Source organism: Talpa occidentalis, unplaced genomic scaffold (genome assembly GCF_014898055.3).
Source record: "Talpa occidentalis isolate TD23 unplaced genomic scaffold, MPIMG_talOcc4v2.1 talOcc4.8, whole genome shotgun sequence".
Lineage (NCBI taxonomy): Eukaryota > Metazoa > Chordata > Mammalia > Eulipotyphla > Talpidae > Talpa > Talpa occidentalis.
Window position 1 is genome coordinate 30,289,265 of NW_023605194.1, and position 14,545 is coordinate 30,303,809.

The 14,545-nt window shown below is 47.5% G+C and overlaps 1 protein-coding gene across 1 annotated transcript in view; it reads right to left on the reverse strand.

Moving 5' to 3' along the window:
* Positions 1 to 223: 223 nt before the first annotated feature.
* The window catches only part of WDFY4 (WDFY family member 4), a 223,540-nt gene continuing 209,218 nt past the window's right edge, over positions 224 to 14,545 (reverse strand). The window contains exons 57-63 of the mRNA XM_054690149.1: positions 13,711 to 13,895; positions 12,661 to 12,819; positions 8,576 to 8,755; positions 6,496 to 6,678; positions 4,738 to 4,822; positions 2,254 to 2,365; positions 224 to 595 (exon numbers count right to left, since the gene is read on the reverse strand). Of these exons, the coding sequence (XP_054546124.1) occupies positions 529 to 595; positions 2,254 to 2,365; positions 4,738 to 4,822; positions 6,496 to 6,678; positions 8,576 to 8,755; positions 12,661 to 12,819; positions 13,711 to 13,895 (971 nt within the window). The 3' untranslated portion in view covers positions 224 to 528. The remainder of the gene's footprint in view (positions 596 to 2,253; positions 2,366 to 4,737; positions 4,823 to 6,495; positions 6,679 to 8,575; positions 8,756 to 12,660; positions 12,820 to 13,710; positions 13,896 to 14,545) is intronic.

Genomic DNA, 14,545 nt, shown 5'->3' on the forward strand with positions numbered 1-14,545 from the left:
CGTGACCCTGCATGGCAAGAATACGGGAGAAGCCAGATTCCACTGAAGGAGACAGGAGCGAGTGGGCTGAGGAACATTCCAAAGGTGGGCTGTGCTTCCCACCTGAAGCGTTCTTGTCTCTTCTGGTATGGAGATGCAACTGCCCAAGTAGAAAATTCTAGAGCCCTCTTACATTTGGAAAAGAGTTGTTTTAATAAAATAAAGACAATACAATATTTCCCATTATTTTCCAGTAAGTGACCCTTATTTTCCCCCAGTGCAATAGCCCTTTAAAAAGGTGAGTGGTGTGTGATTTCCTGTGCTGCTCGGCTTCAGGGAGTCACGGTTTCCAGTGTGCTTCTGGAAGCCCCCACTTGTGCAGAGTGTATCCTCATGCAATCCAAGGACAAAAACCCCTGGGCCGTGTATGGAGAGCATGCAGGGTTTGGAGGTCAAAGGCCATGGGGAGCGGAGGCTCTGAACAACAACTTTCACCTGGTGCCGCTGCCCTCAGGGCTGAGAAGCCAGAACCTCCATGTCTCTTTCTTCCTATCCTTCTGCAGACCAGCAAAATATTCTTCCCTTCTCATCGCCAACCAGGAGTTTGGTCTGATTTCTTGGGAAGAGAAAGAATAGACAGAGGGTTAGAGCCAAGCCTGTGAGTGCCTGCTTTCTGGAAATTGTAACCTGGAGGTTCAGTCCAGGACCCCTTGAAGCCTGCACTTGGCCTCCACCTGGGGCAGAGGGATGGGACAGGAATATTGAAGAATGCTTTACTGGGTGGGTGGTTTTTTGAACTATGAGGGTGGTAGGTCCCTATGAGGAGATGGGCCAAGATGCTGAGAGGAGGCCCCGAGTTTTTCCCTTCAGCATTTCCAGATGTGCCTCCTGTCCTGTGAGACACAGTTGAGCCCCTCATGCCAAAAGAATGACAAGCTCTTGTTTGGAGGTTCCTCAGTCTACCAAAAATGGAGCTACCATACAACCTGGCAATTCTACTACTAGGGATCTACCCAAAGGACACAAAAACATTGATTCAAAATAACACCTGATCAAAATAAACACCAATGTTTATTGCAGCACTATTTACAATTGGTAAAACCTGGAAACAACCCAAATGCTCAAAAATAGATGACTGGATCAAGAAGATGTGGCACATATACACAATGGAATATTATTCAGCAATCAAAAAAAGATAAACTCATGCCATTCACAGAAACGTGGATGGAACTAGAAGGAATTATGCTCAGTGAAATAAGCCAGAAGGAAAAAGAAAAATATCAGATCGTTTCACTTATAACAGGACTATAGGGGAACCAAATAAGACATCAGTGTAAAAAAAAATAACAACAGTACAAAACACAACAAAGCAAAAACAGACAATTATAAACCAGAGACATCCTGCAGGGGAGGAGGAGGGAGAGGGGTCAGAGGGAGGGAGGGAGGAGCACAGGGGACTGTGGTGATGGTGCACGGGTGCCTTGGGGAAGGAAATTCTATGGGGACTCATCTGAGGGGGTGGGGGGAAGCAAATATTGTTTAAAAATTAAAAAAAATAAATTTAATTTAATTTAATTAAAAAAAAAAGAATGACAAGCTCTCCAGCAGACAGTTCAGGTCCTGGACTTGCTGCCCCTCTCCCTGGGCCCCGCCAACCCACCCCTCCTCAGCCTGGCATCTAAAACACCATGTGGTCTCCACTACCACAGAACCTGGGTGGCCCACCCCAGGGCAGGGAGGGAGGAAAGTTGACTCTTGAAAGCCCCGACACCTCCTGAGACTGTACTTTCTAGTGTGTAGAACAGGTTAGTGATAGTGCCACCTCCGGGTAGTTGTAAAGAATAAAATATATCTGTCAAGTGTCATACCTGCCACTGGGCTATATAATACACTGACTGGGAGACCTCAAGAGGCGTTTTCTGTCATGCAGGCTAATCATCATGCCACATGTTACAGTCAGTAGCAAACCTCAGGTAAAAAGGCCCTCTTTAAGATGAAATTACAAGAGCAATATAGTTTTACCTTTTGGATGTCTTTGTGAATCAAGGATATTCAAGAAAGAGAGATAGGAAGAACGTGTGTATGTTTAAAAAAAATTTCCTAGGACCCTACGTGACCTCCTTGCCTACATCTGCTTGGTGGATCCTGCTGGGTGCCTGTAGGCTGGCTGCCACTCCCAGGGTCCAGCTGCCTGAGCCAAGAGCCCTGTGGACCTTTTTGGGGGGAGCTGCAGCGCCCTCTGCTGGAAGCTTGGAGAAGCCAGCCGCTCATTACCTGGACACAGCCAGAGCTGTCACAGCAGGGCTGGCCTTGCTGTGCTTCCCGGTCACAGCCATGCTAACATCCAGCTCTCGGCACAGGGCAAGATTCTTCTCCCACCTGTGACCTGAGGAGAGTGTTCAAGAGAACAGTTAGAAAGCCCGAGAAGTTCTACACACGTGCAAGTGTACTTCCACACACAGGGCTACAAACACATACACACATATTTATATTTGTGGTCAGCAAGTTGTTAAATTGAGGGGGAAAATATATTTAATCTTGGCCTGTGCTGTTGCAAAAAGGGCCGTCCCAATTTAATTTGCAGGCTGTGATAGTTACATGTGCTGACGTGCTGCGGTATCCATTGTGTACCAAATTGGATTTGTGTATTATTGCTTTCTAAATTGCATGCCTAGTTCAGCAAAATTGTTCATCAGTGTTTACTGGCTTTATGCTTAATAAGATGCCCCACAATACCTTGCTGCCAGGATGTAATGCAGCCTGTAATTGCCTAGTAAAAATAAATTACATAAAGTCGGCATTATCAACTTATCTAAATCCTCTCACGCCACAACCAATAATTAAATGCTGAGAACGTTTTTTCAAAAAATATAACTCAATGATTGTTACTTCACTCATTTTAATGACTGCATTTGGGGACAGAGAGTAATTCCTTCACTGTGGAGGGTAAGATGGAGAGACATCAGCTGGGCAGGGTGCTGAGAAGTCACCAGGTTGGAGCTGGGGTGGGAATGGTGCAGTTAGTTACCTCAGCTTCCCGGGCTTGTGGACCGGGAAGTGTGTGTGTGTGCGTGTGTGCTGGGTTGTGCAAAAACCCAAACAACAGTTTTCCCAAGTACTTATTATGTATGAGATTGAGTCCAAATCTAGGGGCTGATTCCTAAATTTCTACTCAACTGTGTTGGTCCTTGATGCAAATGACAAATAAATGAATTCCAGGCAGAAATTAGGTTACATCGGCGCACAAATGCAGGATCCTTAATAACTTCAAAGATCTCCTTCCTCGCCCCTTAAGAGATTGAGGATGCAGCAATATGCGCACCAAGGGGACACGTGTGCAAATATCCATGTGTCATGCCTATTATTGGTCCCTTTCCCACAAAACAGTTTTGAGCAATATTATGAGAATAACAAGACCCCGAGTGGTTTAGGTTTGTAAATCTGCATGTGGATTTACTAATCCTAAATCATAACCCAGCTTGACTTTTATGGATCTGCCTTTTCTCACGTCATTTTGTCCCAGTCCTCCCTTGGACTGTTACTACGATCCCGGCAGTTTGTTGTATGGGGCAGTGGTGCCCTCAGGTGTGGACAAACAGCAGAAGGATATGGATCTGGTGCTCCTGTTGCTGAAACCATCTTGTAAATTCTCTAATGTCACCAGCCAGTATGTTAGGGGAGAAATCTTTTAAAAGTCTGAGAAAATGATAACAACAGACTACATTTTGTTAAGTACATTCTTGTCTATGTCTATTATCTTCCTGTCATCAGTACTCTACAGACTAGGGTATATACAAATTACCTCCATTTGACAGAGGGGGAAACTGAGGACTCTAGAAGGTACTGAGGACAGAGCTGGGTCTAAGGCCTTTCCTGTCATTCATCTCATTTCTCATTTCACTAGGCCTCATCACCACTGGCTACAACTGTACTACAACTGTTGGTCCTGAGTAGAAACCTGTGAAATCACTGACCTTTCCAGAACCAATCTAATGTATTTGAGGTGCCCTTTGTCCATCTGTTCTCCAGGCACCCACCCACCTAGCCAGTTAATATCTTGCTCAGAATCCACTTATCAACCAGGGACTAAGTTAATGACTGTAGATTATGAGACCTCATAGCTTCAGAGGTGGGCAGTTGAGCCCAAGACTGACATGGTGTCTCTCATGCAGGTAGACCAGAGTCATGATGATGTCACAGCAGGCTGATCACAAGCGCAGGTCATAAACACCCTGTGCTAGCTGCCTTCCAAATGATGGAAATAGGGGAGGGAGTTTGGCTTCTACTCTCCCAAGAAGTATTTGTGTTCACTGGAATGCACCTGGCTACTTAGCCAGCTGTTCAGGCAAGTAGCCAGCAGAACCCAGGCCCTGGCTTGGGGAGTTTGGCATTCAAGAGACATCCAGGAAGATAAAGAGCATTACACCAAGCTCTGTGAGGTGTGACCCCCTCCCTCCTGGTTGTTAGAAGCCCCTGACTACCACTATTAACAGTGCCAAGGAACACTAGGGCTTGCTGGTCCCTACAAGATGAGGCTGGACCCAACAGGCCTTTTTCATATTGCTTCACACCTTACTAGAAGACTGAAGTAAACTGCTCATGTCCCCCCAAACCTGGCAGCAGCCTGGGACTTGATGACTTTCTTGGAAACTGCAGGCCTGGTTACAACTACTTGTTGTACTTGGGCCAATGAGGAGAGGGAGGACTGTGTAAAGCAAGGGAGATGCCCCCACCATGCACCCCTAGCAGGACAAGTACCTCTTGGACTGGGAGGCTGAGTTGAAGGGTCCTCTGGTGCTGCCTGTCCAGGAACAGACAGCTTCACATCCTCAGTCTTCCAGATCTGTCCAGAAAAGAGAAGATGCTGTAGGCTGCGGAATCGCAGTTTGGATGAGTTCACGCCCCACATCTGTAACTGTAATGCCCCTCACCTCAATCCCTTACCCACAGGGATGAGACTCAGCAGTCAGATCACTATACCACCATTCCCAAAGGCTTCCTTCACCAGTCAGAAGCTGCCCCCAACCTCATGTGTGGCCCTTGGGGTGTGTACCCTCAGGCTGACCACATTTGGGTTCTCTCTTGCTGTTTCTACATTTCTTTAGCCAAAGGACAAGGACCTGTCTCCAGGTAATGTTTCTGTGAGCTCCACACCAGGCCTTGTACAGTGCCATGCCCTCCTAGGGGTTCAGTTACCAGCTGAGTGAATGGTTCTCAGTGCATGGAAGTCCTCCACGCATGCCTGGGCAGGTCCGTGGAAGAAATGCATCTGCCACTTGGCCAGTCCAGGCTCCTGATCCCACAGTACTGACCATTCTCCATCAAGACCTGCATCACTTTCTTACACTGCAATCATGCCCCTCACAGACCACAGAGGGGACCCTGTGATAGAACTTCCTCGGAGCCTCCTCAGCATCATCTCTCCAATGCATGCTCAGCCCATGTGGCCTTCCCCACATGCTCTGACTTTTCCTTATCCTCAGAACTTAGCTGAAATGCCAGCTCCTCTAAAGTCTGTCTGTTGGAAATAAATCCATCCTCCTTTTGAATCCCACTACATTATTCATTCAGCTTCCTGAAACTTCATCTCCAGAATTATTCAGAGACTGAGCATGGAGTCCCCTGGAGGGAAAGTCTAGGTTTTTGCCATGTTGGTATACAGCCAGAATGCCTTCATAAGCCTTTGTGGAATTCACTGGGCATTTTCTTGAATATCTCATGGCATTCAGTTGACATTTACTTTCATTCCTTATCTTGAGTCATTCCTTCATCCTGTCAGTCTCAGAAAAATCACATGTGCTTTATTCTTTCCATCCTAATCTCCCACTTAATGTTCTTTTTCCTTAGTCTCTTGATGCTCTCCCTCTCCATGGCTGTCCTTAGAGAATCCACACCATTCTTTGATTATCCCAGTCACAGCATGAAACACATACATGTATATTTGTTTGTCTTCTCTTTTAGAATAGGAGCTTCTTGAGGACAAAGACCTCTTTATCATTAATCTTTGTGTTTTCAAGGCTTTTATGAAGTGCTTGGCACAGGCCAGAGCTCAATGAATGGAGGCATAGACAGTTGGAGGTACAAATAGTTGGGTGGGTGGATATGGATGAATGGGTAGACTGAAGGATGGATGGATGGGTGGATGGGGTGCATGGATAAATGTTGGAATGGATGGACAAGTGTTAGGTGAATGGGTAAATGGATGGTGCAAATATCTCTTTTCAGCACTGAGTTATTCTTATGCATTTGACCATTCACCTTTCATACTTTATGACAATGTTTGTTTTATTATAGGAATGTATATATAAAATTGTATATATACACACACACATATATATATAATTTATGTATTTATTTATGCCTGGAAAGAGCCTTGTTTTGCCCTTATTTGCTATGTGGACCTGGTCTGGAAGATGTCAGGTGCAACCTACAGATTTGAAGCTGTGGAAGAAGTGAGAAGAATAGAGAGGAACACATTTCTTGTACTCACTCTCATTTGGTATGAGACACACCTACCCGGACCATGCCGTCTTGACTCCCAGTGATGATGACATGGCTTGTGCTCCATACTGGCCCCTCTACCATGCAGCAGCAGGTTATGGCTCCTTCTGGGCCCCAGGCTGTGGTGATGCTGGCCAGTGGCTGCCCATTCACATTCCACAGGGACAGGTGGGCTCCGGCACAGGAGACAATGGTACCCTGCAACAGAGAGAGGGTTGGCTTCACTCTAAGCTGGGCTCACTGCTTGCCCTGCAGCCACTTGCTCAACATCTTTGACCTGCCATCTTCTGAAGACCAGCTAAGGTAACCCAGGACTTCCTGTGATTCAAATATCTTCCCAGCTGACTCACAGGTTCATGTGTTTTCACACAACTGTAAATTCCTGGATCTTTTCATAGTGCCATCTGTGTTTGGATCCTTCTTTCTCCAGCACAAACTGACTGGATCACCCTTTGGGCTCCTCCCCTAAGGCTCACTTTGGCATATACTGTCTGGCACAGAAGACCCAGCCTGAAGATCACCCCTGATCCTAGACATGAAGCCTCCACCTATCTAGTCAGTCCTGTGCCCATTTAGCAACTTCGGATGGCACCTGATGAATGTCAGGGTACAGAGGTTCAAATGCCTGCATTTGACTCATATAATTGGACAATGTCCTTCTAGAGAGAATTTCTGAAGAAAAATTTCCCCATAGCATCCTCTGAAATGTTTATTCCCTGGGTATTTGCCTTCAATTCAATTTTGCCTAATAGAGTGGTGGCCGCTGTCACCAAGGACTCACAGAGTCGGTGGGGGCCATGTCTTTGAACCTTCAGTTAACCAGAGAGGAGATATAGAAAGCTTATTGTCTTTCCTCAGTCCCCTGAGCCGAGTTTCATCATATCCCTCTCGGAACTGTTTGGTGTCATTGTCTGAGGACAAGGACCATGTCTAATACTCCTTTGCCTGACAGCATGGGATCCAGCAGGTGCCCAGTGGCCTCAGAGTCTCTAGAACAAGTAGAGTGGACAACGAGTTATTGCACTGATGTCAATCTTTTCTGAGGTCTGGGGACATAATTACTTATGGGTTTTTGTTTTCCCAGATTAGAGCGCAACACCTTTCCCCATAGAGCCACCCATATATGAATTCCCCTACCATTTTTTCATTCATCTGCCTATTTCCTCACTAATTCACCCAAATAGTGACATGCCTAATAATTAGCCACTGACATACCTAATAATTAGCCATCCATCCACCTATATATCCATCTATCCACCCTCCTTTTGCCCATGGAACATTCATCCTAAATTCAAGCCACCTGGAGCAGCAATTTCAGTCCAAGTTAGTAACGTGAAGATCCTCCAACATCTCTCCTTCCATCTCTGATTCCCCCTGCTCCCTCTATTCCTGCCCTGGGTACCAGGGTTTTCTATGAGCAGATGCAAAGCCTCTCTCAGAGACTCCATGCTCTATGATGGGGACTCCAGTGTTCCAGTGTAAGAGAAACCTGACATTCACACATCGATAAATTACATGTAATATATATATATATGCATATATATACATACATAATCACTGATAATAATATGGTGTGATAATATTTCTGTAAATACTTATTTACAGATATGTCTCATACACACACACACCTGCACACAAGTTCCTGCTGACAGGCTTATCTTGGTAGCCATCATGGAGGGACAAGCAGAAATACTTCCTGCCATGTTGACCAGGGGCACCTGCCATGTCAACACTGATTTGCAGTCAATGAGCTGAATTAGTCAAGCCCAGCAGATCCCTCACCAAGGCCAGCTTCCTGTCCCGATCACCTGGTACCCACACCAGAACAGGCATGCTCTGTTGCCCACCACCCTGAGGTAGAAAGATACAGAAGCAAAAAAAAAAAACAAAAAAACAAAAAAAACAGCAAAACAAAAAACTAAAGGCAGAGGCAGCACATGCTGATGGCACCACTCTGCCTTCGTACAGAATATTCCACTATGTTCTTGGGTGGTCACATGTCTCTGCACCTGTCCTCTCAGATGCTGTCCCCCATGCTACCACACCAGTGCGCATATTGTTGGCAACACAAACATGGAGTCAAAGGGGGTCTCACCGAAATGTCACTGATGGCGATGGCAGAGATGCCCTCCCGGTGAACGGGCAGGCGGACCACATGGGTGAGGTGATCCAGGTCCCACAGGATACAGGTGCAGTCTTGGGAGCCACTCACCAGCAGGCTGAAAGTGACCGATGCTGCCAAGCATGTGACAGCCTGTGTGTGTCCATATAAGGCCTGGGGACAGAGACAGACCTAAAGGTTATGATGTTGACTCAAGCCAGATACCTGGGTAGATTCCCCACACACCTCATCTGTGGGGCCCTCAACAAGGAAACATTTAAAATGCTTCAATGATTACAAAGTCTGTGGTGTGTGTGTGTCCATCCATGACCGGCTTGTCAGTTACATTAATGTCCAGGGGTTGTGGCCCGGTTGGAAAGAACCTGTAATCTTTTATCTTAAACCAAGCAGAGATGAATAATGCTTTATGCTCGGTGCTCCCCAGTATTTGGTTTGCACGTGGGGCTAGCACACACCACACGTAGCAGGCAAGGGCACTGTTGTGCAGAGTGTGGTGTCCTGACCAGGTCATGATCATCATCTAGGGGCTTGTCAGAAATGCATATTTTTGGTGTTTATTCCAGACCTTCTGAATCAGAACCCTGGAGCTGGGGGCCTGCCACAAGTGTTCCCGAGAACTTGCATGACTGTTTAAGTATGAGCATCACTGAAGGAACCTCATAAACCCCTGGATGTTAAACTAGGAAGAGGACAAGGAGGTCTTCAAATCTGGTGGATCTGTGTTCAGGACATGTGGCAGCAGGTGACTCGGGGCATGGGTCTTGACCCTCAGGTTGGCCTTGATCCCTAGGCACACATACCTGAAGGTCCCCTGCCCCTGGGCCCACTGCTGCTGGCAAGGGGTGGTCTCCATGATACCCAGCCTAGAGGCTGCCTGTAAGCCTGGTCTGAGATGAGCTGTGCACAAACATGCCTGCTGTCCGCTGGAAGCAGCCACAGAAGTGCAGAGGTGGCGTTCTGAAATGTGATTACCCTCGCTTAGTAAACCTCCACCCTCAGGACAGACGGCTGCTTACTCATTTGGGTCAATGAAGCTGAGCATCATTTTTCAAAACTGTCATGACGCCTGGTCACTGCAATTAAAAGTTCTACCACGCTATCCAAATGGATTCTGTTTGTCCTCAAAGAAACCTAATGTGGCACCAACCAGATGGTGCTGGCAGGGTTCTGGACATGACCCATGGAAGAAGAACTGCTTCATCTTAGAAAGGTAAAGCATGTCTAAATGAATAGAGGGAAGCAGAGGGTTGACAGGAGTGTGCTGTCATCCTCTAGCGACTATGCTCTGATCATAAGGGACAAGGTGACTCCAAAGAATGTAGGCCAGGGGACCCAGCAGTTATGCTGGGATTCAGAAAGAGAAGCTGTGAGCTCAGTACCCACACATGCTGGCCATATGGAGCCAGGCCTTCCACTCTGCAGGGCTGGGGATGAAGAGAACAGACCACATACTTAAGCCTTGTTGCCTCCCACTGGCCTGGGAGCTAAAGCCCATTGCACCAGGCACCCAACCACTCTCCATCTGGAAAGGCCAGGGAAATCAACAAAGGAAGACAGCAGTTCTCAATGTGTTCTTGAGCGGCTCTCTTGTTTATTAGACTATTACCCCTCTACATGGCAAATTAAAATAACTCCACTATACCATCTTATACCTAACTAATGTAGCAACTGATAAATAAAAAAAAATCTCTGAAAATAAATCCCCATGCTGACTACATTGTGGTGAGAGGATACTCTTAATGAATTGTTGGTTGCACTGTAGCACTATGGATCCCTTGTAGGAAGCATTGCGTCACTGCTTGTAATTCTCCTTCTTGAAATTCATTTTAAAGAAACAATCAGAAGCAAGCAGCAACGTAGGTTTTCCATAGCATTGTTCAAAATAGTTAAAACTTGGAAGCAATGTAATTGTCTAGTTTTAGAAGAAATGGTTTATTAAACTGTGATGCTTTAACATAACAAAACAATTGAAATATAATTTTATGGAAATGGAATAATATGGAATTGAAATGTCAATTATAGGAACTGTAGAAAAGCAGAAAGAATCTGATAGGCTGGATGAAAATAGAATAAAAATATCTACACAATGATCAGAATAATATAAATATGTATATCTGGGGATGGTGGGATGGTAGTATGTAGCCAAGAAAACTTACAAGGATTATAGAGAACTGTTTGACTTTGAAGTGAGTTTGAAATTTGTTTTTAGTGCTATCATATCCTTAAAAATGAAATACTCTTGGTGAAAAACTGCTTATGAAGCTATTTATGATGATGCCTGTCTACAGTTTGGGGACAGATCAACTGGCTAAGCAGCTGGTGTTCTGGGGGAGCCCCAAGGCCATGTTAGCCTTTATAGGTAAATGATAGTGTTCATTTCACTTAGGAAATAAGAGCATGTGGGATTTCCCTTACCTTTGTCTCTTGATTCAGAAATAGAGAGGATGATAAATTGCAATTTTATGTTGTCAATACCAGGGCTTTTATGGTACGTCTTCAGTACTAAATGGGACTTTGCAGCAGTGGTCAGGGGTCGTTTCCAGCTCCCCAAGGGCAACTTTGGGATTGGGTTGCATCTCTTACTGTCCCCAAAGTGATTGATGCCTAGGATGGAGGAATGCTCCACAGAGGTCATGCATAGCCTCCTCACTGAGGTCAGGAATGAAAATTCAGCCCCTTCCCTCCAGCCCCCAGTGGGTGGGTGGGAAGGAGCATGAAAACACTGGAAAGCGGTGGTGGGGGAGTCCAAGGCTGACTTCAGAGGACATCCTGGGAGAACTGGTAAAAGCAGCCTGTACCTGACTTCGAGAGTTGCTCTCAGAGGTGCTGAGGCTTCTGCAGGACAGGTTGGCTCCCTAGGCCTCAGCTCCTGCCTTCATCTCACTTCTCTGAGTGCCTGTTATGCAGGGGCAGCACCAGGGGCCAAAGCAGGAAACTTGAGTAACTTGAAAATTTTCCAGAGAAGCCACATCAGTTCCAGCGAACCAGGTTCAGTGTAGGAAATCTGGTCAGTGGTGAGTTTTGTATAGATAAAGTATTTTTTTTTTTAATTATGTTGGAGGGCCTCCCCTGGTGGCGCAGTGGTTGAGCGCTGGGCTGTGAGGCTGCCCACAGCCTCTGCAGCGCCAGTTCATTCCCCGGCCACCCGCCGGAGAGGGTCCCACACACACACACACACACACACACACACACACACACACACACAAATAAATAAATAAATAAATAAATAAATAAATAAATAAATAAATAAATAAATTATGATGGAACTGTAGGACTGACTTAAAAAAACTGATCTGGATTTTAAAGTTGGAAGGGTATCCTGGACCAGCTTAAGGGTACATAGGGAGAAGGCATGAGGTTTAGAGTTAAACACACCTCAATTCAAATGCAAATGTGACCTTTATGAGCCTCAGTTTCCTCCTTTTAAAGGGGGAATAATTGCACCTGCTTTTCAAGATCAAAATGAATGTTCAGGGTTGTAAGTGAAAGCAAGCACCACTCTGCTTATTAGGAGGATGTGAGGTGGTCCGTAAGATGGGGACAGAGCTGGGTCTCTGCTCCCTTTCTGCTTTCCCTCTGCTCCTGCCACACTGCTGCCATTCTGAAATGGTCTCTCACTTCCTTGAACAAGTCACTTGACATTTTTGCACTTGTTTTTATCCCCTGTATAGTCAGGATGATTACGGTACCTATTTTACAGGGCTCTTGAGAAGGTAAAATGAGGTTATCTAGATAAAAGTGTGCAGGGCATATGCTCAAACATGTTCTCTAGTGCCAGGGAACTGATTTACGGACCTTGACATGCAAGTGGTGTCTCTGACTGGAGAGACGTTCTCCCAGGAGACACCTGCCCTGTGCCTTTGTCAGATTCACCCAAGGGCATGAGATGGTGCTCTCAAATGACACAGAGTTGTGTGCTGTCCTCAGAGACCCGTGTGTTCTCCCAAGGGAGTCAGGGCATTCAACATGCAGGGGGCCTGCTGGGTACTGAACCTGCCCAAGGTACACCTGCTCCAGCACACCTTCCTGTGTGAGCACCCCTGCCGGAGGCACTGTACCTGCTTGAGGCGCAGGTCTTTGGGGCGGCCTTTGGTCATGCTGAGCTCCCACACACACACCACAGCGCTGGCTCCTGAGGTGATGATCGTCGTTGGGGATGGGCACACAGCGCACAGACAATGGCCCCAGGCAGCCAGGTTTTCGAAAGTCACCAGGATCTATGGGAGACATGGGAAAGAAGCACTGGTAGCAGGGCTGCCATGCGGCTGACATGGCTGACACCCACCACGGCGGGTGACAGAGGGATATGGGCAGGTCTGGAGATGGCTGCTCTGCTCATGTGCTTTGGGAGCCAGGCACATGCCACTTGCTCAGAAGCCTGACCCTGGTGACAACCCAGGCCTGTCCCCAAAGAGCTCAGACTCCATTGAGTAGAGAGACCCATGAGCAGGTGGTCATGGGGACACTGAAACAACTCCCATGAGCACTGGGAGCCCCAGAAGGCCAGTGACTCAGCCTGGACAGGCCGGTGACAGCTCTCAGGACAGGGTAGCATCAGGATGGCCTCATGAAGGTAGTAGGAAAGGACAAGAGGGACAAGAGGGCTTGGTAAGCAGGGAATTTACCCCATGTGATGCAGCGGGGTGGAGTGAGAGGTGGGGGAGAGGGGAGCGAGGGTAGGAGACAGGGGGGCAGCCGAAGCCACTTGCAGAATGTGGAGATGACTGGATGTCTTAAAGCAGGGGTGGCAAGATGATAACCAGACATCTTCAGCTCTAAGTTTTGACTGTGGCAGAGGAGCCCCTGGGACCACCCACCCAAGCACAGTGAGAATCTGTTGACTTGATGTAGCCAAGTGACCAGCCAGAGGCAGAGACTGCTGTGGAGGGGACCGCATCATGCTAACTTGCAATCTCTACTCCTTGTAATATGGTCAAGGTGGGGCCCACACAGGCCCTTGGTGTGGCTGCATGAACCCTCTTGACCCCAGGCTGTGGGCTCAGCCCCATGGAGGTAGCAGGGCACGGGGCAGGCCCTGATTTGCAGTGGCTCATCTCCTGACAGCCCCTGCTGGGGCCCCTTGCTGCCCTGCCCCAGGTCCCACTCACCTTGTCAGAGCCATAATTCCCCAGACAGCAGCTGAAGTCATCAAAGCCCCAGCTGAGGGTCCGGTTCCAGAGTGGAGGCAGTAGCACCTTGTTCTTCTCCACGGCCAGGATGGTCTTCTCAGTAGGGACAATTTGGCCAATGGCTCCCTTGGGGGATTCTGAGCCTAGAGAGAAAAGGTACATATCTACCCCCCAGTCAGTATGGTGGAGTGTATATGTCAAAAGGTAACCCTCATTTTTGCTGGGCCCTGAAAGGTGAGGTGGGCAGGCTGCCCTACTTGACAAGCCCATGCCTGGGCAGGAGCTGTTCACCATGGCGCCTCGCTCCCAGGCCCTACCATGGAGGCTGGTTAGACCCTGGCCCTCTGTTCCTCCCAGACTTAGCACGTAAATTAAGCATGTGGCCCTGCAGGTGTTCAGTGTCTCTTAAAAGCTAACGCCTGGGGAGGAGAATGTGAGGCCGCTGGGGCAGATGGTAACAAAGTCACATGGGCCTGAGGAGGGTTCTGCCTGCCCTGTTCCTCTCAGGTGCCATATCTAACAGGGCTGGGTATACTTGGATTTAAGGGGGGAAAAGGGAACATCAAGAGAGCCCAACAAAACTGACCTTATTATATTTCTTGGGACCAGAATCTTGTTCTTGATAGTGGGATTTCCCAAAAGCAGTGTGCACCCTGGGTGGCAGAGACATCAGTCTCTGCACACATGCACAGCTTCTCCAGGGAGTGGCAGGGCTGGGCTGTCCCTCCCTCAGGAAACCTGGGCCTCCCCTAGATTAGGCTTTAGTGAAGAGGGGTGTGTGTGTGTGTGTGTGCACGTGCGCTCGTGCGCACAT